The sequence below is a fragment of the Chelon labrosus genome, assembly GCF_963514085.1.
Source record: "Chelon labrosus genome assembly, chromosome: 17".
Lineage (NCBI taxonomy): Eukaryota > Metazoa > Chordata > Actinopteri > Mugiliformes > Mugilidae > Chelon > Chelon labrosus.
Window position 1 is genome coordinate 6,646,316 of NC_140350.1, and position 24,875 is coordinate 6,671,190.

Below are 24,875 nucleotides of genomic sequence, written 5' to 3' on the forward strand. Positions count from 1 at the left end.
GGGGAGTTTGTGGCTGTGGTTTGGTGGAGTTTAGCTTTTGATGTGCAGCGTCCGTCGATTGTGTGAAACTAATGTAACAAGAAATGGAAGTACCAGATGCTCACCTGGACTTAGAGAACCTGATTTTCACAATTAGCGGTACTCTAATGACCTTTTAATGCCCACAAACCCAAGATGTGAATGGGGTTTGAAAGTTTCTGGGCAGAGATGTTAAGACTGTTTTGTAAGTGGCTGATAATTGGTGTCTCAGCCTACCTCCTCTGTTAGAGAAGGCCTTTTCAATTTTGCATAGGTGGCTGACTTTACTCTCCTTTCAAACCATCTGCTTTCTCTGGCTAAAATGCGTGTGGTAGTCCTCAAAAGAGTGTCACTGCAACACTGTTGTCATTTTCATAATTTAAATGATTATAAAACTGTAAAAAACTTCTCAAATCCATAAAATTAGAATCAAGGGTACCAGGTTAGATGCCATCTGAACCTCTTTAGAGAGTGTTTAAACCTTTGATATCTAGGATCTTTTGATCCTTAGTTTAACAGTTAATGATATTGATATCTCTTGGTCCTGAACATTGCGGTGCTGTCATGCCAAGATCTAAAGAACTCTCTAGGGCTTCAGAAGGCCGGTCTGTCCATGACTAGTCTCCCAAATGTTTAATGCAAAAAGATGTCTTCAGCATGATTCAACTATAATTTCTATATCATATGTGAGTTACTGTAAGTTGCTACTGTTCAAGGAGGAAATTCTTCTAAGGCCAAGTGTGTGCTTACTTTTTCCAACTTAGCTTGTCCAAATATGTCAAAAATACCCTCAGGAAGTACTGATGTATCACAACACTGTTTGAACGGGACTTTTGAGGTGTCCTCCATGATCATGTACAGCACTCATTGCTATATTCCCAAAGGGTTTCTCTTTTTATGTCTCAGTTATGTTGATCAAATCATTACATTTTAGCAAAATATAGACATAAAAGTGAAAGTGTCTTGCTTACATTCCGCTCTGTGTTTTTCTCACACACAATTAGGGCGGTGACTTCCCTGATATTGAAGTCAAAATACAACAACTGCCTGGAAGCCATAGGAATAACACTTTCCACAGAGGAAGCGAGCCATTTAGATGTTTTCAGATGAGATTCCCAACACACAGCTGCTGTGCAGTCCTACGCACTTTGACTGTGTGTGTATTAATCCTGTGTTTACCTGATGTGGTAACTGGTCTGGCATCATTCAGGAAATGAGCTTGAGTCATGTCGTGTTCGTGAAAGAAGGAACCCTGGATACAATTTTTGGTGTGTGTGTGTATGTATATATGTTCACGTGTGTGAAATGTGTGTTTTATTCTGCAGGGGGACATAGAGAAAGGGCTGGAGATGAAGAAACTGGTGCTGTCTGGTTTCTTGGCCAGTGAGGAGATCTACATTAACCAACTGGAGGCCCTGCTACTGGTGAGACACACAGGTGCACACACACAAAAAGCCTCATAAGCAAACTCTAGCAGCACCTCCATATTGTGCAGCCACCGCTGTTTGCATTGCTCCACACCCATGTGAACTGTTGGTGGTTAATGGTCATACTAAAAACACACTGCTTCCCCATGCTGAGCCACTATGTCATATCCTGCCACACATGCTGCAAGTTGACCAACATGTAGCCATCAAATGCCAAATTCAAGTACACCGTCAAACTGTTCAGACACACAACAGCTACAGCACAAGACCTCCACTGATAAAACACAAGAAGCTTTAGTTAGAGGTGAGTTAAACAAAAGACGGCAGCAGTACTGGTCTGACTCTCAGTTCCTTCCAGTTGAGCGCTCAGTGACGACACATTGAGTCATTTTACAGTTTGACCAATAAAGAGCTTGTTCCTGTCCTTCTCCACTTCCTCAGACATTGAGACAATGTCTCAAACATACAGGGTCATCACCCTTTGGCTCGATTACCATAAAAGATTAGACGGGATCAGGATTTGGAGAGAAGCACTTCATGTGTTGTATAAGTATATTGTAACCATCTACTGTATACTATCTCAATCCACTGTGTGAACAATTACGGTGGTGAATTTGACTGCACCGATCAGGACGAGAACAACTGGATTTAGTTAGGTGGTTCAGACACAAACCTGTGTTTAAATCTGTCAAATCCCCCAAATTAAAGGAGTGACAGAGGATTAAATGCCGGAGATTAAGAAGGAGAATTCCCAAGAACAGTTGCATCATTTCTGGTAGGGAAACTCCTGAGTTTAGATGGGATAAAACACTTTGTTGATCTTTTAATCCGCAAGAAAGATTTCCATTTCACTGATAATAATCAAGTCAACTTTCTTGTTATTAAGACCATACAACATGTTTCAACAAGCTCAATGTGCAAACCTAAACATGCAAACAAATACATGTGAGACAGCACAGACAGACGTAAAGACCAGCTAAGCCACACTGTGTTCAAAGTGGTTGGCTTTTGCGCAGTGCAACAGAGCAGTGAAGAACACTGAATTATTGCACAAATCAGAAATGTTTTAGAAGTAGTATTTTGGAGCTGAATAAATATGTTCACACAGTCAGTCTGTGTGTGTTCAGCAGTTCCTCCGTCCTTGTATATTGTTAAAGGGAATTGAGGATGGCCTGAGAGAAGAAGCTCTTGCTGAGACTGGCAATATTGCGTTTTCCAGAGGGCAGAAGGTTAAACAGTCCATGGGCAGGAAGGGTGGAGTGTCTGACTATCTTGCTGGCTATGCTAAGACAGCGTGTCAGGTATAGGTCCTGTATGGAGAGGATGATGATTTTTCTCTAGGAATGTGCTTGAACAGAAACTACAACATTTCAGGACACATTGTGTCTCACTCCAGCGCCAGTAGGAATATTTATGTCTCATTTATCACCTATTGAACAGTTGGTTTGTTTCTGAACACACTGAAACAAACTAACCTCTCACTGTAATGTAACAGGAAAGATGAATTCTTGCAGGTGACATGTCTGCGTATCAGTACATCTGTTTAACTCCTGCTCTTAACTTGAACCCGAATTTTCAACCCGGTGTTGTTTGTATATGTAGACCACACTGGGGGTGTTGAGTCTGCTGCCGTTGTTAGTGTTTCAGAACATGAGCCAGTCTGTCTGATGCGCCTTCATGTGACCCCTGCAATCACTGTTAGACTGACTCATCAGCAGCCCGAGAGGACTGACGTGAAAGCCCTTACGTTTTCACTCTAATTCAGGCACACTCTGACCACTCCACGCATCTCTATGATTAACTGAGACGAGAGTCACCCCGCTGCGGAACAGCAAGGCTTAAGTTACATACCTAACACTATGTGACACGTTGGAACTGTCTTCTTTCAGTCTACGTGTTCAATCAGACCACCGATGGCCGATAAACAGTAAATTGTGCTCACAGCCTCTTCTGAAATTAGACGTGACTTCAACACATTTTAGCGGTATTTGTAAACCTCATGTTGTTGACAAATGATTTCTAATTCTTGATTCATTTAATGAAGCGCTCTTATTTTCCAGCCACATTCACTGAGTCTGCCGTCTGTGTTCCCTCTGTCTCTTCCCCATGCAGCCCATGCGGCCCCTGAAAGCCACGGCCACCACCTCCCAGCCCGTCCTGACCATCCAGCAGATCGAGACCATCTTCTACAAAATCCAGGACATCTTTGAGATCCACAAGGAGTTCTACGACGCCCTCCAGCCCAACATCCAGCAGTGGGACGAGAAGGTCACTGTGGGACATTTGTTCCAGAAGCTGGTGAGTTTGACGTGGCCCGTTGATATTACACTGTGCGTGGGTTTATTTCCCCGCCGCATCATTTGCAGACTGCATGTAAAGGAGAATTTCCACACGATTTCCACGATTTCCATGCTTCACACTGTTTTGACTAGATGAATCACTTGCCTAATTTAGACTGTGGGCGTGTAAGTGACTGTGTGTTACCCCTGTGTATGTGTAAATGTATCTGTGTAGAATTAGAAAGGGTCCAGACATAAGCTTGTCTCAGAGACTGTTAGATTAGTGCAGTGTCAGATTTACTGTGGATTTTGTTACATCCTGTGTATGTTCATATACAGTACATTGCATGTGCATTTGTTAAGCAAATGTCAGATAGGCTGATGCAACATGCTGTAATCGAGACGTTTAACTGCAATGTGAGAAGCTGGAGTTATATTAGGAAAAATGAAACCACATAGAAATTAACCTAATGAGGGAGTTATCCCGATGACTTCAGCGGCCCAGTCGAACAGTTTGAATGTAATTTGGTGTCACAGCCGGTAGTGTAGTCAGTATGAGTGAACTAAATAGGCAGTGACTCGTCAGTTCAAACAGAGTGCATCCCACCGTGGGCTGGGGTAGCAGAATATTGTGGTTTTTAATTTTTTCTGCACTGGAAACTCGAAAGTCTATATTTAGAAAAGTGCTGCTGGAACTTCCTGCTACCTAACGACAACAACTGGGTTTGCTCTAAAGTTGGGAACTACAGCAGATGACAAGAAGATAGAGAGCAATATATCTTTATTTCTCTCTAGGTTTATTTCACAGCATTACATATCCTTAAAACCATAAAGACATACTTTATGCTTTCTAATCAGTTGGGAGGTAATCAGATGTGCCATTGTGAGATCATCTGTGGTCTTTCAAAGTCATTAGCACCTTGTTGTTAAGCGCTTTGTCAGCTCCACCCAGGCATTGTCGTCTCTTTTGGTCTTTCAAAAAAGAGAAGTGACTTTATGAAGTTGTAAAATGTTTCTGGCTCCTCTGATCTCTGATTCACAGTTTGTTTCTGTGAGTTGACAGCTTTGATTTAGAGCTGTAAATACAGTATATTTATAATGCCATAGAGGCATTAGTCACTGAAGTGGCAGATGTGCACACAACACAATCCTGCAAGAATAACTGAGTAAAGTGCATGGTGTCATTATGAGGAACCTGGTTCGCAGGCCTCTCTGCCATGTTGATCTCATCTTTCAGTTTTGTTTTTCAGGTGCATTTTGAAAAGTTAAAGAACGCTCTCAGGCTTATTAATAGCACTAAGCCACAATGACTTGGTTAAAGGTTGCAGCTTACAATTCAGCAGTTATTCAAGACATCGAGGCGCCTAACAAGTCTGAATATCTATTTAATATTAGATCTTTTTTTTCTATCTAAGATTTTGTACAAAAATGTCCTGAAAGTATACACAGCAGGACTGTATATAACAGTATGTATGTAGAGGCTCTCAGTCAGTCAATCATGTTATTTCCAAAAATAAAACTTAAACATCCAAGCAGAGCTGATTTTCTATGAAGGTGTTTCACTTCTCATCCATGTAGGTTCTTCAGTTCTAAATGACTGGTGGTTAAGTTTATGTTTTTAGTAGGAACATCTGTGGGTGGTGCCCACCTAAAAGTCACACGACTAGTGCTTGATACTCACCTGTAATAGGTGAAAGGTGGAGGTTTGTTGTGATCTTGTTTATTTCATCCACAAACTTAAGATCTGGCCTGAATTATGGCCCAAAACTCACACCTTGCCATTTTTCTAAGGTATGTGCCATATATTGGAGATTAAGATGCATTAGGTTATACACCAATCAAGCATAACATTATGACCACCTTCCTAATATTGTGTAGGTCTCCCTTGTGCCTCCAAAACAGTTATGACTCATCAGAGAATGGACATGGGCCTTCTGAGGGTGTCCTGTGGTGTCTGGCAACAGAATGTTGTTAGTGGGGGCCTTTGGGTCCTATGGGTTGAGGGGAGGGGCCTCTGTGGATCATCCCACAGATTCTTGATCAGTTTGGGAACTAGTGAATTTGGAGGCCAGATCAACACCTTGTGCTGTTTTTTTTATGTTTTTTGCCAGCTCCAAAAGTTTCCCAGCAGAACATTGCATTGTCACAAGATGGTCAGTGTTATTTACTTATCCTGTCAGTGGTTGTAATGTTGTGGCGGATCGGTGTAGATGCTGTTAGGTAGTAAGCTAATGTTTTGGTTTTTTTTTCAGTGAGAAAACAACTGTATCTGTAACAAGTAGTTACTGTAAATATTGCAATGAACAACAACTCTGCAACAACACATTTACCCAAGTTAGCTAACACAACTGTCCAAATGATGAGTTACCAGTCACAACCACGGTGGATGATCCCTCCATGATGTCACCTACAGATTCCCCGAAGAGCTGTTGTGGCTCTGTGGCACTGTGGTGGCTCAATCTGTTGCCATGTTGGCAGAGCTGTGGACTAATTCAAAAATAGACAAAGAATTGCTGAGGTGGGTGGGTGACGTCTAGGGAGACAGCTGGGGAGCTGAACAAAAAGTAAACACGCCCTTTGTTAGCATAACTTTAGGCCTTGATATAAAGATGTACCTCCTGTACAGTTGCCACATGCCACATCTAGTCATGTTGCTGTGTCAAACTACAATACTTTAACTGTGAGTGTTAAAAACAGTCAAATGGATGGTCTGATTGTTTGAGTATTGTTTTGGTGTTGGTACTGAAAGTCAGGTGTAAAATAAAAAGAATCATAAATCATACCCACCCACAGCTAAGTATTTTGGCTCAAGAGCTGTGGTCTCTGTTTGGCCATTAAACTTCTCGTGAAAGCCCGTGAGTCAACTGTAAGCAGCAGTTAAAATTGCGAAACAGTTTATCAATAATTGATTGTATTTAACACTCATACTGGGAAATGTTTAAGTAACTCAGGAAGATTGACTGGAAGTGCTCCATGAGCTTATGTTTACCAGCTGAGCACATGAATGCAGCTCACACATAGAAAGTATTTCCTTTCAGTAACCCCCCCTTAGTGAATCGCTGGAGTCGCACCACCAAGTGACACCTATTACTGTAGTCATCAGCTCCCATCTGTGCTGCGTATATGTGCGTACATGAACATGTCATGTGGCAGCAAAACATTTAGTCAGCGTGGCAGCGTGTAAGTACAGATGGCAGTGTAATTAGCTGGTCTACTCCCTGCCGCTACTTGTCGGCAGCATGGAGGCCACTGGAGCAACACAGAGGGACAGAGTTGGGGAAAACAAGCAGGAAGGGTATAAAAGCAAGCCAAAGCTCCAAGATTTCTCACCTTTCTCAGTCAAAGGAAGGGCTCAGCTGCAGCCTGTGAGTTGCAGTCAGGACAAGGAAATGAATAAAGTCCCATGAGCCAGAAGGTCATAAGCGTTTAAATTCAGTATGGTTCTAGTTTTAAAACACAACTTCAAACTTTTGAGTGTCATGCTAATGGTGAGCACTAACTCTTTGGTCCTGAATGAAATAACTGTTGAATGGATTGCCAGATTTTACACAGACCTTTGTGCTAAGAGATAGAAGACCATTGTTGGTCATGAATCAGTTTGTTACAGACATTTACTGTTGTCCCTCACAGGATAGATTGTTACAATCTGAGAGATGTCTTTTTATTCATCAATCATCATTTGATTATTTCTCAAGTACTGTTTTAGGTTTTATGAGCAAATCATGAAAAAAACTTGTCTGTGAAAGTTCTCAGTCATTCAGGTCATGGTATATCCAAAAAAGGCAACTGGACTTGTAGAGTTGAGAAGATGTTTCACAACTCATCCGAGTGGCTTCTTCAGTTCTGAAGAAGCCACTCGGATGAGTGGTTGGGTGCACTTGTAGCGCTAATCAGCAGCTAACATGTTAACACACAGAGATGTAAGAGGCTGAACATGATAAACACTTCTGCATTTTAGCATTGCATTGGTGGCATGTTGGCACGCTAAAGCAACTGGAATGGCTGTAGACTCTTACTGTAGGTTTATTCATCCTATGATGCAGACTTTTTGCTCTTTAGTCTTTTACTATTTACTATTCAGAATAAAACTGTGAGCAGAGGATGTCAGAACGTTGGCTGTGATATTTACAGCCTGCTTTGGGTTAGAGATCATTCGATAGTTGGATTTATGGCTAATTTATGCTGTGGCTGCTCAGAGACGCCAGTGGTTACACCATTACAGAGTGAGTGTTATGGCGAAATCTCACTGGTTTAATTGTACTCTGCAGTCACATGTGCACAACTGACTGAAGTTTGAGAGTTAAATATCAAGCGGGAATAATGTATTTCAGCAACAGGAGGAACTATGGCCCACATAATGCTGCACGCATCGATGCAGTATTTGATTGTGAAACTAACCGTGTGCTGGGATTTTATTCTGAAATTCAAATACAGGTCGGAAAGCTGCAGTCAAGCACATGCAGCATGGTAGCTAGATGCTAAATATATGTATATGCTCACATGTGTTTCCGCTCTGACTGACTGTTAGGTATGATAATGAATGGTATAAATGTATGTGCTAAATGTGTAAAAGGCAATTAAAACAATTAAATTTCTTTCGGTTTTGGTTTTGGTAGCTTCAGTGTCCACAAGTTTAATTGCTGCTTAAGTGCTTGTCTTTGTTGTTTTTAAGTGATCAGGATTACGGCCACATATGGTTTGAACTGCTGGTTTCTCTACGATCCAGTATGTCAGTAATAAATTATCTACACGCATTAAGATGAGCTAGGGCTATTTCTAATCAGCTCTTTCTGTTTCCTAATGTTTTCTGTGCCTCATCATCTTCTCTGTCCCACCTCCGCTCTCAAACAGAAGCTGTTGTTTTCCCACTCTTCACTTTGACCTGTGAGCTTGTTGTTGTCTGAAGTGAAAGCACTTAGCTCAGAGTGGAGCTCAAAGCCCGGTGTCGGAGTGACGGACCGAGCGTGTCCAAGCAACATGATGAACTGGTGAAATATCATAACGTCATTCAGCTTGGTCTGTACTTTCCAGCCAGACTGCCAAAATCTATCTTTGGAGATTCGGTGATCACAAATGTCAGTTTCTCCTCTCTGTCCAAAGTTCTGGTTGCTCATGATGAAGCCTCTAATTATGATGAGACAGTGACACTTTTGACCTCCAGTCTGTTTAAGTCATTATGTTAGAATGCTTTTGTCGGGATTGTGCTAAAATCACATCACACAAAACTTTTAGTTTGACTTTCCTTTACCTCTATTTTTATTAAGAACATATTGATTCACAACATCTTTTAATATTAAATAGGCCGGATGAGCCCCTCATGTCTTCACACTCTGAGGGGAAGTGGAAGCACAGGAAATGAAAATAGGAGGACAAGAGTTTAAGGACAAAAGTAACAAGTCTTGCTCATTCCCTCCATTCAGCTGAATCCAGTCTCATTAATTTAATAGGATGCAGTCAGCTCTTCAGCCTAGGCATTGAACCATAGCAGTAGCAGGATGCATATTCATGCGCTGCTGGTCTGCAGCTTGTGTTACAATGCACATACAGTGCTGCAGAGAAGGGCTGTTAATGAAAGGGAAGAGGAAAAGAGGGACTCTATTGAATCTGGAGGGCTGCACAGAGCCACCAGTGGACTGGCACTATGGGAATGTGATTAGACTGTGTGCATTGACTATACAGTATGTGTGTAATAGTGCGTGTACGCTGCAGGCAGAGTTGTGATGAGAATATAAATGAAGTCATTTGCCAAAGCTGTATATCAAATTGAATTTAACTATGCGGTGCACAAAATATGGAAGTGATGAATGAAGATGATAACAAGTTGTATTTGGGGTATTTAGGTTTGTTAGCAGGATTAATTTCATCGTCATCGTCACTCGTTTCCTCACACCTTTTTTGTCTCACTTTTTACCCTGATGTTCTTGTCTCTCTTTGCAGGCCAGCCGGTTGGGAGTGTACAAGGCGTTTGTGGACAACTACAAAGTGGCACTAGAGACGGCAGAGAAATGCAGCCAAGCCAACAGCCAGTTCCAGAAGATATCCGAGGTAAGTTCATCCTTCACAATGAGCGGATCAGGGAGCAGATGGACAGAGAACATGTCTGAATATCAAATGTGCCGCATTCATTTGAATTTGGTTGCTGTAATATTGCTCTGTGTTGCATTATAACATGATATCATAATTAGTGCAACAGACAATCATATTAATCATTTTTCGTAAAGTGAAGAAGACAGGAAACAACAGTTTATTTATGGGATGTGTGGTCTTATTTTGATGAACATTTGTAGAAATCACAGCTAACAGACATATGTATGTTTTAAAATATTCTCAAGCTAGCAGTTTGACACTTGTTAGTGCTGAGCCATTCACTAGAGACAGTCTGGACTATACTGAAGGTTTACTGTGCTTCAGCACATAGTTGTAGTGTGGTGGATGTAATTAGTATTTAGAAGGATAGTTAAACATCATCCTGGTGGCTACTACGCTGTTATAGATGTGAAATAACAGAAACTATGTGCCAGAAGGGGCCGGTAATGACAGTAATTCTTCTTGATAGTTTTGTTGAACAGGAAAAATCTGCACAAGATGCAGTTACCGTGTTGTATGCTGGTAGATGTGGTCAAAAATAATGAGGCACTTAAACATGAGGAAGAAAATTATATTTCTAAACTAAAAACCAATGCAATTATTCAACTGAAGCTCTTTGGGTTCTGATTAAAACCCTGATCAATATTATTTCCCTGCCATGCCTTATAGAGTGTGCCTGTGTATGTGGCATCATTAACTGTCGGGGAAACTTGTGAACTTTGCTTTGTCTGCCCTACTTCAGCTGTCTCAGTCTGTTGCAGTGATTAATTTATTAGTTTAATCAACCTCAGCCAAGCAAGTACAGAACGTGTGTGTATGGGTGTGCATGTGTGTGCGTGTGCATGCGTAATGAATTCAATTGATCATTCCACTCCTGCTTCTTTCAGAACCTCAAAGTAAAAGGTCCTAAAGACTCCAAGGATTGTACCACAAACATTTCAATGGAAGGTAAGTTTCTGTGTGTGTCTCTAAATGGTATGTGTATAAGTGTATAAGTATGTATTTGTGTGTGTGTGGGTGTGTGTGGGTGTGTGTGTGTGTGTGTGTGTGTGTGTGTGTGTGTGTGTGTGTGTGTGTGTGTGTGTGTATGTATGTAAGAGTGAGTGTAAATATATGTCTGTCTAGGCTGGTTTGCTGCTTTAAGAATCTGGTCCTGCCTCTCTCTACTTGTGTATGCAGTGGTGGGCTTCTGGTGCATGTGTTAGCCTTCCCTCTCCCTCTCTCCCTCTCTCTCTCACTCTCCCCCTCTCTCTCTCTCTCTCTCTCTCTCTCTCTCTCTGTACCTCACTCTCTCTCTCTCCGTACCTCACTCTGAGTCTATGCCTGAGAAAGGAGGCACTGAGCAGGAGAGCAGAGTCAGGAAAGGAGAAGAGGGATATGGAGGTGCTTCTGGTCCTCAGGCTGTGTTGTAACTGCACATACGGTAACGACTGCTGCCGCCGATTCATGTGGGCAACTTGGAGTGTTGTCTTTGCTGTCATTTTTGTTCTGTGGGCCAGGATATGTAAGCCTTTGATTCCACAGTAGATTGTTAGCGCGCTGCGTCTTCTGTGAAGTTGGGACAGTTACTGATAAACTGTCAGATTGGCATCCGGACCTTCACACTCACGGATGTGAATTTAACGTCTGGTCGCTTGAATTTGCTTTTGCCGTTTATGTGCTGATGAAATTAGTGTCTTTTGAAGCGTCATGTCTTCTGTGTGGTTACTGTGTGATGATCCTCTGGAATACGGTGTCTTTTAACATATAGAATATACAAGGAGAGAGCATGTTCTGTGTGCGTGACACTGTTTAAAAGCAGGGCACGTTCAGTCTGTAGAAGGACGGCTGGCCCCTTACAGAGAATACTTACCACCAGAGGATCGGGGCAAGTCTGATCTCTGTGTCTTTATTAGTCTGAACTCTCCTGGAGCTGAGGTGACCGTGCTCAATTAAACCACCTTGTGCTGGAAATGTTGAGGGCTGTCTGAATAATAGAACTATTATGAGATGTGATGAGTTAATGGTGTGGCTTTGTTATGCTCAGAGAGGCTGGGTTAGTGTTTATACGTGCGGCATGTACCTGTGAAGTGTTAATTTATGCATCGTAAATTAGGTTATTTTGATTCTATTCTTTTCTCATCTTTCTAACTCCATAATATTTTATACAAGTGCACTATTCCATGTGCCTGCTTTACCATTGGTCTAAAATGGTGGTAAAGTAGCATGAAACTAGTTTCATACTCCCTCAACAATCAGGGCTGGTCAGCACCCAAGGCAGCTGCCCTGATTGCTGTTTGTATTACAGTTCTTTAATTACCAGGCGATGCAGTCGAGGGATTTCTCCACCTCAGCTCTACTTCCTCTTTCTGTTTTTTAATTTGTCATGCTACCTGCCTTTCTTTTGAGACCTCATCCATCCACCTTTCCACATTTTTCATCTTGATTTTGTGTATTTTCCTCCCTGAAGTGAGTCAGTTTGTCAGAGTTGTTTACATATAGTGTCATCTCCTAACTTCCTCTTGATAAATGGATGCAAGTTGAGCCACAAGTACTAAATCAAACAAGCGTCCGATATCCTGCTTTCCATGTAGATAAGGGCTTTTGCTCTGCACTGCTCCTGATTCTCTCTGTTCCTTAATTCATACATGTCCCATCCCTATCTATCATTCTGCCTTCTTCATTTCCCTTTCCTATCGGTCTTGTCCTGTCCTTCTCCTCCTCCTTCACGGCTCGGGCCTGACACTGGTAGAATGTCTTGCCAGACTCTGAGAGCTGAAAGCTGGCAGCCCCTGTGTCCTGGCTGTAGACCCAAAGCCGTGTGCATGTGGAGCCTTTTCAATTTCAACCATGCCCGCACGGTGTAGCCCCTCGTTAGCAAAACATGAACTACGTCAGCCAAGCATGGAGGCGACCTTGAGGACGAGACCAATCAGAGGAACCTCACTGTGACAGGACATCGACTTCCAATAATCCTCTGTCTATCTGACTCTCTCTTTGTGTCTTACCCCCTTCGACCTGGCTCTTGGCTGGACTTTGAAATTGGCTGTGTCCTTGTTTGTAAAATACACGCAAAAGGAAAAGCCCTAGTGCATTACAATACATTAACATCTTGGCTATGATCCTTAACCTATCTTTGTATTTGATATGATGTTACCCTTGACAATAACCCAGTCTGATCATTCATATATCACATTTTATGTTGGACTAGTCAGAGAAGCAACTGTAGGACTGATTTGAATCCCCTCAATGTCCCTGGCTGAGGCGCCCTGACAGAGCACCTAAAAGACTAGGGGGCTTAGCATGGTTCCCACTGCTCTAAGTATGCTCACTAATCTTTATGTGTGCAAACGGGTTACATGTAGAGAATTAATTCCTTGTATGTTTTATATGCCTAAACATGGTGTATAGTGCAAGGAGGTTCTGGGTTTGAATCTAGCCGGCTGGGGCCCTTCTACGCAGAGCTTGCATGATCCCTTAACTTTTCATCTAGCTCCAGCATTAGCTCAAATGTTTTGAGCTCAGCTGTCCTGAAGCACCTATTTTTTTGAACACACACACATAATTAGATGGTCACTGCTCCTGCAGTCAGTGCAGGTTCTGCAGTAAATCCTCCTGGAGGTGGCAATATTGGCTCACTGAGCCAGGACCATTGATGGGGGCCGCATTTTAAATGACTAAAGGGTGGAGAAACTTCAAAGAGCATCAGCAAGGGCCTCTAGAAGATTCTCTTTGGTCTTATACAGTAGCTGCATGTGTGCACGTTTATTCGAGCATGGAGCGTGTAAAGATATCTGCGCTCACGCTTTCCTTTCTTATAGCGGAAGGAGGAAAAAGGACAAGGAGAATGAACACATCAAAGTAAGAGAAGAGACGGAATGAATAAGAGAGAGATAACGTGTCTGTGCTGCTGAAGGGAGCATAGTTAGATTTAAACAGATGAGGGTAACATTTAATGGGAAGGATAGTTGTCCTTCTATAGTTGTCCTAAGTTTCTTTGGAAGAAGAGCATCTGTCTGGGACGAGCTTCTCTGTTTCACTTGACTAGCTTTTCTTCACCTCAGTTTGAAAGTCACTTTTTTTTTATCTGCTATTTTCACTATAATAAATGAGACTGATCACCGTGAAGAACATCAGCCATTTCCAAATATTTATACCCTTCTGCATCTGGATTTTAGTTGCCTTTCTTTACATGTACATGTGCAGAGCAACATTATTAAACATGTCTTTACAATACCCCATGGCGCCAGTGGCTTTATTATTTTGAGACCTTGAGACGTGTTTTGGCTTTTCATTACACGGCTGCTGGAGCCCAGGTCTGACAGGATACTTACAAGAAAAGTTCTCTCCTTCAGCTCCCCACCTTCCTTTCCTCCTCCTACATCCATATATGTGTTTGCTTCTTTCCTGCCTCCTGTCTCCAGAACTCCCTTTTATTTCCGTTTTCTCTCCAACTTTCCCTCTGCCCTGTCTGTGGGAGTTTCTCACCTCAAGCTGTCATCTATGTCAGTAGCTGCTGTTCGCGCTACCTCGGCGGCAGAGCCGTCCCTGGGGAACCCTGCCAAGTGTGGTGGTGCAGGCTTAAACCGTGACTTAGAGATAAGAACGTTGGCGTGTGGCATGTGTCAGTCTTCATGCACTTTTTATAGATACATCAAACCGTTTGTGTTGTATTTGCATCCATGTGCTGCAGAGAGAGTAAGTCCATTGTCCAGGGAGAGTGTAGTTTACCTCGCAACAGCCTGAGTACACAGTGGAAGTGTTTGAGAACCAATACAAGGCTGCAGCATCAACCGTAGAGATGGACTGCATATTAAGCAGCCGGTGTACAGACTGTGTGTGCATGTTGCATGCCCTTTCCTCTAACGACATATATATTGTCACATTTTAACAATAATCAAACATCCTCCCACGTGGAAACTGTTCGCTTTCTCCCCTCCACCAAGGTCAAAGTTCTGCGCCGGCTGCGTTGAGCAGTGTGAACTCTTGTTGCCCTTAAGCTGAATGTCAACCTCATCATCAGTCAGACAATAAGTGATGTGTTTAGCTCAGTGTGAGCAGTGTTTGTCCATATTTAAGCACTGAAACTGTGACGTACTGTGTGTGTCTGCTTTTATTGACTTGTAAGCAACACTGACTCAGAGCCCTCCTCTTCCTCCCCCACAGCTCTCCTCTACAAGCCGATCGACCGCGTTACCAGAAGCACCCTGGTCCTTCATGTGAGTACGCAGCTTAGTCTTACACGGCTTCAAAGGATCAACCAAACTCGAATTACAAATCACAGCGACACTGCTTCCGTAGATGCTGCTGCAGAATATTAGAGACTTAATCTTTGTAATCTGTTTACTTCTGTCACATTAGTGTGAAAGCAGACATTTCTGAGACAGATATCTTAATATGTGAGGAAATAAAACCAAATTAAAACTTAAATCAAAGCTAAATTAACAGATTTTACAGCAAATCCATCCTTTAGAGTTTTATACATACTGTATATCTTGGTTAGATACTCCACATGTCGGCTTAAGTGCTTAAAAGTCAAAGCCTTTTTGTTGTTTATCACAGTGTTAAATAAGCTTCCCTTTTTTGGATGAGTGATGTTAAAATAAAATTTGCCAGTTAAGTGAGAGAGGTGCCTGGATGTGTCTGGGAATGTATTTCATGAATGTGTTTGCATAAAACTGTCAGAAGAACAACATGCTGTGCGCATCCAATTCTATTGTGTGTGTGAACAGAGACCATGTTCTTGTCACTTATGCAAACACAAAGCAAAGAAAATTGGCGATGCTCATTCTTTCGGTTGCCCTGTTCCTCACCCCCTTCGCGGATGGAAAACAACCTCAACAAAAACAAGGAAATGAGATTTCCAGAGATGACTTTAGTGTTCTATAAGTGATCATTGCGTTTTAAATGTGAAGATAAAATTAAATTAGCAGTCGTGTTTATGCTTGGATGGATTTTCGTTAGAAAGCGAGAACTGACACCTGGCGTCACACAGAACCAGACGTCAACTACTTACATTTTTGATCAACAATTGCACGTTTGCGTGCTTTCACAGGACTTGCTGAAGCACACCCCTAAGGACCACCCAGACTTCCCTCTCCTGCAGGACGCTCTGCGGATATCTCAGAACTTCCTCTCCTCCATCAACGAGGAGATTGACCCTCGACGGACCGCGGTCACTACACCCAAGGGAGAGGTGTGTGTGATTATTTTGTGTGCAGTTACATGTACTTGAGTCACATCTTCTCTGCAAAGTTACAACCATTTAATTATCTAATAACTTTGAATATGGTAATACACCTAATTGTTGTCTTTTCACATTTTTTTCTGTTTAGCTGGTTACAACATAAACTAGAGCTTGAAGGCAAAGTCAATGATCCGTTTCATCACTGCCTTTGATGTTAGATGCTGTGCCTTTAAATGCAAAGATCTTGAATGGAGGAAAAAAAGACCTCGGCATATATGAAGGCAGCCAGTCTTAATAAGCGTTACACTCTGTATGCTCCCTTGACTGATCTCTATTCTGTTCACATCTTCATGACCTCTGCCTGGCATTCCTTTGCTTCCCCTGAAACGTGGCATTTTGTTGTGTTCTTTGAGTGAATATTAAAACAGAACAGCTATTGCTCTAAAGCACATTATAGTTTAAATAGTTTTTGTCCTGCACTTCAAACAAGCTGTCAGTTCATGTCCAAGTGGTTACAGTCTTCAAAAGTGATCACCACTCTTTATCTCTGTCTGCAAAAGCTCAACATCAGCTTTGATTCCAGTTTGCCAGCGTTCTGTTCACATCAAGCAAGAATTGACCCCAGATACTCTCTTAGGCCCGTCAGCTGGTGAAGGATGGCTTTCTGGTGGAGGTGGCGGAAAGCTCCAGGAAGCTACGGCACGTCTTCCTCTTCACCGACCTGCTGCTCTGTGCCAAGATGAAGAAGACGTCTGTGGGGTGAGTCCACCTTTGTTTCTACCTACGTGTTATTTATTCCACCCTCTACATCACCCTGTCAGACCCAGACTGTGAAACGGAAACGATGAACCTGGCACCTCACAGAAGATCTTCTCTCCTTCTCCTGTCTTGTATGGTACCAAGTACACAAGCTGAACACAGAGTGAGGCTGAAGGTGTTGATCAGAAAATAAACGTGCAGTGTTTGATCTGAAGGCAAAGTAAAGAGAGGCGACTAAAACAGAGTCGGGAGTGTTTGTGTGTGATGCTACAGCTAAATGCGTTTGTCTGTGTCACCTTCAGCCACCCATCGATTATAGCGTTGCCATAGCTACCAGACCTGTAAATCTGACTATTATGATCTGGGATGTGATCTCAGCAGGCTTCCTTGGGGCTGCACTCACACAGCGCAGAGCAGCCATCCTGAAACTCAATCACCTTGTGTTAAATCTCTGAGGAGCTTTAATCCCTGATTAATCCCATGATTATCTCTGTCGCTTTGGAAACCGTCATATTTACAATGATTACCACACGTTCTACATCCTGGATATTTCATTATCTTTATATACATATTCCACCCTCGCTGTTTGTTATTAAAAGGCCAGGGGATTGGTTATGGTGATTTATTCATATTCTGCTCAGTCGTGTATTAAACATAACCCCACCCTTTACTTTTGTATCTTTGTAAGACGGTGTGTTTAAGTGTGTGTGTAGAAAAAAATATATAGAAATGAGTGGACTGTAAAACAAAGAGATTTCCCAAAAGACCCCAGAGCACTGAGACAAGAGGGGTACAATAACAGAGTGGGTGATCAGGGGAATATAACCGGGGGGGGGGGGGGGGGGGGGATGATTGTACTTAGGTTATTAATAAATGGAAAGCCCAACTCTCACATTCGGAGAACTCACGAAGACTCAACTACACATGATAGAAGTGATTGTTCTTGTTCTTTTTGCTGCCACTACAGAAAGAGGTTCTGTCCCAGTGGAATGCAAGAACATAATAATTATGTGCACTAAATAAGATTAGTGTTTTATAGTGTCATTTAAAATCTGTGTTCTTCTAATCTGAAATACACCCAATTCACTCTGAAACCATCCCAACAATCTCTTTGAAACTATACTCACTTGCCAGTTAATTAGGTACAAAAAAAACGATTGTATTCTAATATAACAGTCCTGCACTAAATCTTAGCTTCATGAATGTTATGGTATTCAGCATTAGTTCAAATAACCGAGAGCTGTTGATTCAACTGAGATTTCATTTTGGAGACTGTAGTTTGTAGAACTATTGAATTGTGTTGTGTTGTACAGACGCATGTTTCTATTATTTTGACAACCCCATTTTAGTCATTGGGGTAGGCTGAATAACAGAAACACTTTAGTGTTTAATTCAGGACCACAAACTACATCCTCCACAATGATCATACAGCTGAATCACCACCTTTCTGATGCTGTTTTAACATAAACTGAACATTAAAACAGTCATGAAGGGGGTTTAGAGCAGGACTGTTATATTAGAATGCATTTGTTTTCACTGGTGTACCTAATGGACTGGCAAGTGAGTGTAAACTTAATTTTAGGCTGTCAGTGGTAGATGCACTCAGTTCTAACAGTAGTTGTATAATACAATACAATACAATAAATGTCCTTTATTGTATTTTTTGTATTGAAGGCCTCAGTACATGAATATTATGCCGGCCTGTGTGTGTTATTTGGATTGTATTTACACATGTATGTCAATCAATATTATACAATATGTCCCTCAAAAACAATAATAACATAAAAAGAAATACAAGTACCTTAAAATTGTACCTAAATTCAATACTCGAGCAAATGTACTTTGTTGAACGTTACATTCTGCCACTGATCTAACAGTATGCATCAATTTCATCATCAAGCTGCTCAGATTATCCGTCTGATGAAGGTTTCACACTGTTAATGAGCTGACTGTGCAGCACTCACAGATGCTAATTAAAGTCTCATTAGTGACAATATACATTAGTTTCCTCTGGCCTGGTGGAAGCAGGGCTCTGCATTCACCACCTTCATTAGTATAGCTTTGTGACAACATGAATAGGCTGAAAATAATTCATTGTGTTTGGGTCAGTTTAGCTTCAAGGTCAAAGAGACACGTTTCTGAATGAAAAATCGCTTCAGATTATGGCACTGCTCTCATTAGACTAGTTACCTGGTTGTTGCATGTTTTATGTCAGCCCTATATTTTTTCTGACTGATTTTGTTTTATTTTCTCCTCCTTCACTCCTGCATCCTTCCATCTGCAGTCGCCAACAGCAGTATGAGTGCAAGTGGTACACCCCTCTGGCGGATTTAACTTTCACAGCCCTGGACGACTCCGACTCTTGCCACAGCATCCAAGTCATGCCAGAGCACGAGATCGAGGAGATGAAGATCAAGATCTCAGTCTTAAAGAGCGAGATACAGAAAGAAAGGGTAATCCTGCATTCTGTTTATTTATTTATTTTCTGGCGTGTGGAGCCAAATTTAATGTATTCTTACAGCTTAAAAAGGCTTAGTCAGTTATCGAGGGTTTAACTCTGAGACCAGACTGAAACCAATTTAATCATATAGCAATGCAAAGAATCAGCAAGTGCGCGGTTTGAAGCTCATTTTAAAAGTCTCGGAAAGTCGTATTTATCAGTGAAATGTAACCAACAAGTGAAAATATGAAACATTTGGTGTCAAGGTATTGGGATTTGCTATTAGTAATTTAGCGGTTAAAAGAAAAGACGTTATAAGCTTCCTACAGTCACAAGTGCGCCCATTAACACACCGCCACGCCTCTGGCTTCAGGAGCAGAGAGTTCCTGTTATTCCCCTCACGCTGCGTTCACCTCACCCACCCGGGGCACAGCAGTGACCACGGCTGGTATTTAGAGTCACAGGAGGTCAGGGCAGGGAGAGATTCAGCTGATTGTAGCCAGCGAGGCTCTGACTCATGGCTTCCTGGTGAGGGCTGGAAGTATGTGTGTGTTTGTTTTCCTTATGTACTGACAAGAAGCTGAGATCCCTGAATTATATATAAAGACTCACAGCGTGGTTCTCACTACGAGAAACTCAACCGCAGACTTTTCCTGGAAAATGGGAAAAATATCAATAATCCAGCACTGTCAGTCTTCACTGACAGTGGATATTGGCTGGTTTCATTTAAGAGGACATTATGAAGTGTTTTGTAAAGTGGATCATCAATACTAACACCATTGTTATCTCAGTGTAAACATATTTAATCAGTGTAGTACTCTGTTATGTAGAAATCTGTTCCTGTTGGACTGTAAATGCAGGTTTGTGTTAGTTCTTTTTTATTCATGACGTTTTTTGCGTTTACTTTTGAGATGGAAAGGGAAGAGAAGAAATTCAGGAGAGTGCAGCACAAGGTTCCAGGTCAGGAATTGAACTGAGGATCTGCACACTAACTGCTTATGCGGTCATCCTCAACATTAAGTTTGATTTTGTTTTTAGGCTCTTTTATCTGAAAATATCCAACAAACCAAGCACAAATGGTTTTGATGCCCAAATATTCATAGAGAATCTTTTGGGGTGAGGAAAAGGAAAACACTCATTCAGAGCTGGACAAAACAGCTACAACAGTCTTGTTGTAAAGTCCAAGAATCAGATGTCATACTTAAGCGGCTTTTAATTTTTTACAATATTCGTTGTAATCCAAATGTTTGTATGTTTATGTCAAAATGAAACCAAGGCTGAAGCGATGTGTAGATTCTAGAGATTAATCAAGACATTACTAGAACCATGTTTTATCCACTAACAGAAAAAGTCCCAAAGTCATTCATTTTGTAGTCATACTGAAGTAAGAACATAATTAAAATTACATTTTAGAGAAGGAGCTCTCAAAGTCAGACCGCGTCGTCCCCCATACCTTCAGCCTACCTTGAAACTGACACTTACTCACAATCTAAAAGATGCTACAGAGCAATGCTTAGTATTTTACACTACTCTACTCTCTACCATTTTAATGAATAATTCTTGGTTTGAGCACAAGATAAAATTCAGTTAACTTTCTTGTCTTGGTTTGTGTAGAAAGCACCAAAGGGTCAGAGCCGCGTGGAGCGCCTGAGGAAGAAGATGAACGAGCAGGAGTCCTGGTTGCTCCTGCACTCGCCCACCATCCCTTTCCGCATCCAAAACAAACACGGAAAGGTACTCCATCCATCCATCCATCCGTCCTGTCACCATGTCACTGCGGCGCACAAGTTCCGCCAGTAGAGGGAGATGTGTACCTTTCAAAGAGTCATAAATCTCACCGAATGAGAGATGTGATTTCACACCATTGAAGTGTTTTAACAGTTTATTTTCTGTGTGTATCCAGAGCTACCTGTTCCTCCTCTCCTCTGACTATGAGCGGTCAGAGTGGAAGGAAAGTATCCACAAACTCCAGAAAAAAGGTAACGCCAGGCTTGAAAGGAGTTGTTCCCCTTTTTTTTGTAGTTTATCTTGAAGTAGTTTTCACTTGCTTCACCACATAAAAGGTAACGTTTCCACGTTTTTTTTTTTTTATTTCAGATCTCCAGTCGTGTGTATTAAGTTCTGTAGAGCTCCAGGTTCTGACCAGCTCTTGTTTCAAGCTCCGAACCGTCCACAACATTCCTGTCACCAGTAACAAAGACGGTATGAAACACACATCTTTTTCCTTCTTCTGTTTGAACACCCCTCTTTCTTATGCAGTCACACAGTCCCTCATACTCCATCCTCTCTGCTCTGCTTTGAGTTTACATTCACACAAAAGTGCCTGTTACACTCGCTGCTCAAAAAAAAAAAGCCACATAATGAAAGGAGGGGGGGACCTAGCAGGAGATGAATCTAGGTTACAATATGTTTCTCATCTAGCTCGTAGCAGTCAGTGCCACGCAGTGTGTCAGCGGTGGGCTCTCAGCTTCTATATGTTTGTTTTTGCTCCAGATCTCCACGTTGCAACCGCTTTCAGAGGCTGGGGGGTGACATTAAAGCCATCTGGCCGACCTACTCTGATCTCCTCGGATAGCACGAGGGGCTCACACAGTGCTCACACAGTACACATGCGATACCGCAGAACCACAGCACTGACAGGAAGGTTTCAGTACACTGAAAGGCACATTGTTTTAGACATTTCCGCGTCATACAGAACAAAAAACCTCAGTGCTTTCTTGTTACATAATGGGATCTCTATTTGAGCTTTTCTTTTGACACTGAATACCTTTAAAGTGGTGATCATTGGAATTTTTGGTTTTGAATCTAATTTCATTTTTTGGTGCACCATGGTGCACTGCTTTAGTCTTTGAACACTGTCCAAGAGTCTTGAATGTCACCTAACAGTGCTGTGAGGTTTTACCAGATTACAGGTTTAGAACTTAACACTTTAAAAACATGTTTGCATGCTGTTTAAATAAGCCAGGGTTTCGGAAGATGAATGGCTTTAATCAGGATTTCTGACATGACAGTGCAAATTAGAAGTCTCACATTCACCTACTACGTCAGTGCACATTCCAGAAGTATTTTTCAGGGGCATTGCAAAAGTTTTTCCAGGAAAGAATGTGGTCTAATAGATCTCCAGAGTACAGTTTTATTTTGGTTAATTCAATTTTGAACTGTCCACGTCCCACATGCATGGTATGCAAGGTAAGCACACACTCAGCAGGAGGTCTGACTTATTAATTGGACTTTTGGAATTAACAAAACCTGCCAAAATAAATAAATAAATACACAAGAAACTACACTACACTAGTAAAAATCTTCTCTCTCACAGTACTATTATTATATACCAGTCCAATGTTCCAAAGAAAATTATTTCACTATTTATACCCCAATACAAAAGAATAATGTAAAAATAAAACAGTAATATTGTACAAATAAAGTGGGTCAATGTGCCCATATAAGAAAAATGCTTAAGATCAAATTAATATATAAATAATGCAAAGATTATATTACATTTCTTTTTTTTCCCTTTTTTAAAAAAAAAAAAAAAAACTTAAAAGGGACTGCAGACCAAATGAGAAAGCATTTATAAAACCCAGAAAGTCCGCCACGTTCCCCCAAAACTTATTTTCCCTGCAGCTCATAATGAAAGTGGTTTGGGGAATAATGTTAACTGTGTTTACCTCACTGCTACCATCTCCTCTCCAACAGCGTCATTTTGCCTAAGTTTGTTGACATTCTCATTTTTTCCACTGAGGTGATACCCTTGTGTTTTGAAACACGGCCCGGGCTCTGCGTCTCGTCTTAGACTTTTGACCCACTCCTCATTATAAAGCAAACGTAGATCCACACACACCTCAGCGCCACGTGATGCAAGGGGTGCAGTAGTGGTGTAAATGGAGACCAGCTGCTGGAGGAATGTTTCTCATAACTAAGAGGATGGATGACACAACAGACCCCTAAATACACACTTTCACCTGGCTCCTTTGGTTGAATTATTATCTCTTATCACATAATCGTTATTCCACAATTTATTGTTCAAGTTGGATTCTAATTGAAAGGAATAGATTAATATTATTGTTGAAAGAAACGGCTCTCAGTTTCACTTTAAAAGCAGCAGACAGGCCACCTCGAAGCTGAACCTATGAACTGTCTCCCTGTGAAACTCGTGTTACACTCACAAAGTTAACCCTGGGGGCTGACTGCTGTCCTCTCAGCCGCCTACAGTGGAGCTCACAACAGTCCTGTCCCAGTGCTGCCCTCCATCGTAGTTTATTTACCAGGAAACAGCCAGGCTTCACAGGCCTCAACCAAAGCAAGAGTGTATTCTCTCTGTGTTTCTGTGATGAGAGGGGTACATCGGGCCACCCAAAGGGTCCACCCACGAGCTCCCCCTCAGCGTCCAGCTCACTTGTTATGGCAGAGGACTGTGCCTGTTGATGTGTGGTCAGATACAGATCAGACAAAGGGTTGTTGTAACTGTTAGAGACATTTTTATGATGCATTTTTCATCTAAAATTTAAAAACCAAACATGTTAGGAGTGAGAGAAATTATTGGATTGAATAATAATTAAAATAATAAAGTTTATCTGCAGTTTGGACCACCCAAGGAAGGAAAAGCCCACGATTCCCTCTGATCTGATCCAAGCCTGCCCCACTGAGCAGTTAATGTCGAATGGTTGTAGATGATGAGGCGGAAATTACACAAAAGTTACACAAATTTCAAAAGTGAAGGTTGAGACAACGAGCATCGTGACCATTTTCATATTCTGAAATTTCATCAACTGGTCTGTCACACAGACCATATGTGATGCTACACTGTCAGGTGTCAGGATTTGTATCCTTTCCTCTGTCAAAATATTACAGATTTTCTTTTTAACTGGCAGTATATAGCAAAAATCTAGGACAGAAATGTGATTGAAATTAATCCCGCAGGTACACTAGCGCTCAGTGGGAAGGTTCCCTTTCCCTTTCTGTTTTTTTCTCCATGAGTCATTCTCTTCCAGTATCTTAGTGTTGATGCAGACAGGAAGCAGGACAGTCATGCGCTTATTTATGTGCACAAACTCTCATTCTGACTCTTAAAGACAGTGTGTCACCACATTTTTACTTGCTACTGGACTAACTGCTCTGTGTGCTTGTTTTCCAGATGAGGAGACTCCTGGCCTGTACGGCTTTCTGCATGTGATCGTCCACTCTGCCAAGGGATTCAAGGAGTCAGCCAGTAAGTTGGCCAGAAGCAGCGCTTTTTATTTTTTTTTCACCACACTTGTACACACACTCTGGCTCGGCATCCCCCTCGCACATAGCTGCCGTGCATAAACTCGTCTGCCAGCAAAACACATGATGCAGTCAATCACTAAAGCCTGCACATGCAGTTTCCATCATTCCATGGCCAAAGCAGAGATGGGCGGATGCAGGAAAAGGGCAGGACGGAGTGAGAGAGAATGATGAACAGTGGAAGCCAAGTGGATTCCTGATGTTGCATTCATTTAGCAGACATCCCAAATTATACAAAAATACCCTTTGTTCACACACTCTGATAATCCCTGCCTCTGTGTGTAGAGGAAGCTTTGTGTATTTGCTTATTATCAGCCAAGTGTGAAGAACCTTGTTAAGGCTGTGCCACATGTGTCAGCGGTGGACAGCTGCTCCGGTACACTCTGTGCCCTGTGATGCACAGGCACCAGCTCAAACATCAAATATCAGGAGAA

At 41.8% G+C, this 24,875-nt stretch overlaps 1 protein-coding gene across 3 annotated transcripts in view; it reads left to right on the forward strand.

Annotated features, from left to right (window-relative positions):
* abr (ABR activator of RhoGEF and GTPase) overlaps positions 1-24,875 on the forward strand; it is a 122,420-nt gene that overhangs the window by 54,643 nt on the left and 42,902 nt on the right. For all 3 annotated transcript variants that reach the window (XM_084564068.1, XM_084564069.1, XM_084564070.1), the window contains 12 exons: positions 1,344-1,442; positions 3,558-3,743; positions 9,662-9,769; positions 10,699-10,759; positions 14,957-15,009; positions 15,846-15,986; positions 16,615-16,736; positions 19,021-19,189; positions 20,791-20,910; positions 21,080-21,155; positions 21,274-21,378; positions 24,311-24,385. In XM_084564068.1, coding sequence (XP_084420194.1) covers positions 1,344-1,442; positions 3,558-3,743; positions 9,662-9,769; positions 10,699-10,759; positions 14,957-15,009; positions 15,846-15,986; positions 16,615-16,736; positions 19,021-19,189; positions 20,791-20,910; positions 21,080-21,155; positions 21,274-21,378; positions 24,311-24,385 — 1,315 coding nt within the window. The remainder of the gene's footprint in view (positions 1-1,343; positions 1,443-3,557; positions 3,744-9,661; positions 9,770-10,698; positions 10,760-14,956; positions 15,010-15,845; positions 15,987-16,614; positions 16,737-19,020; positions 19,190-20,790; positions 20,911-21,079; positions 21,156-21,273; positions 21,379-24,310; positions 24,386-24,875) is intronic.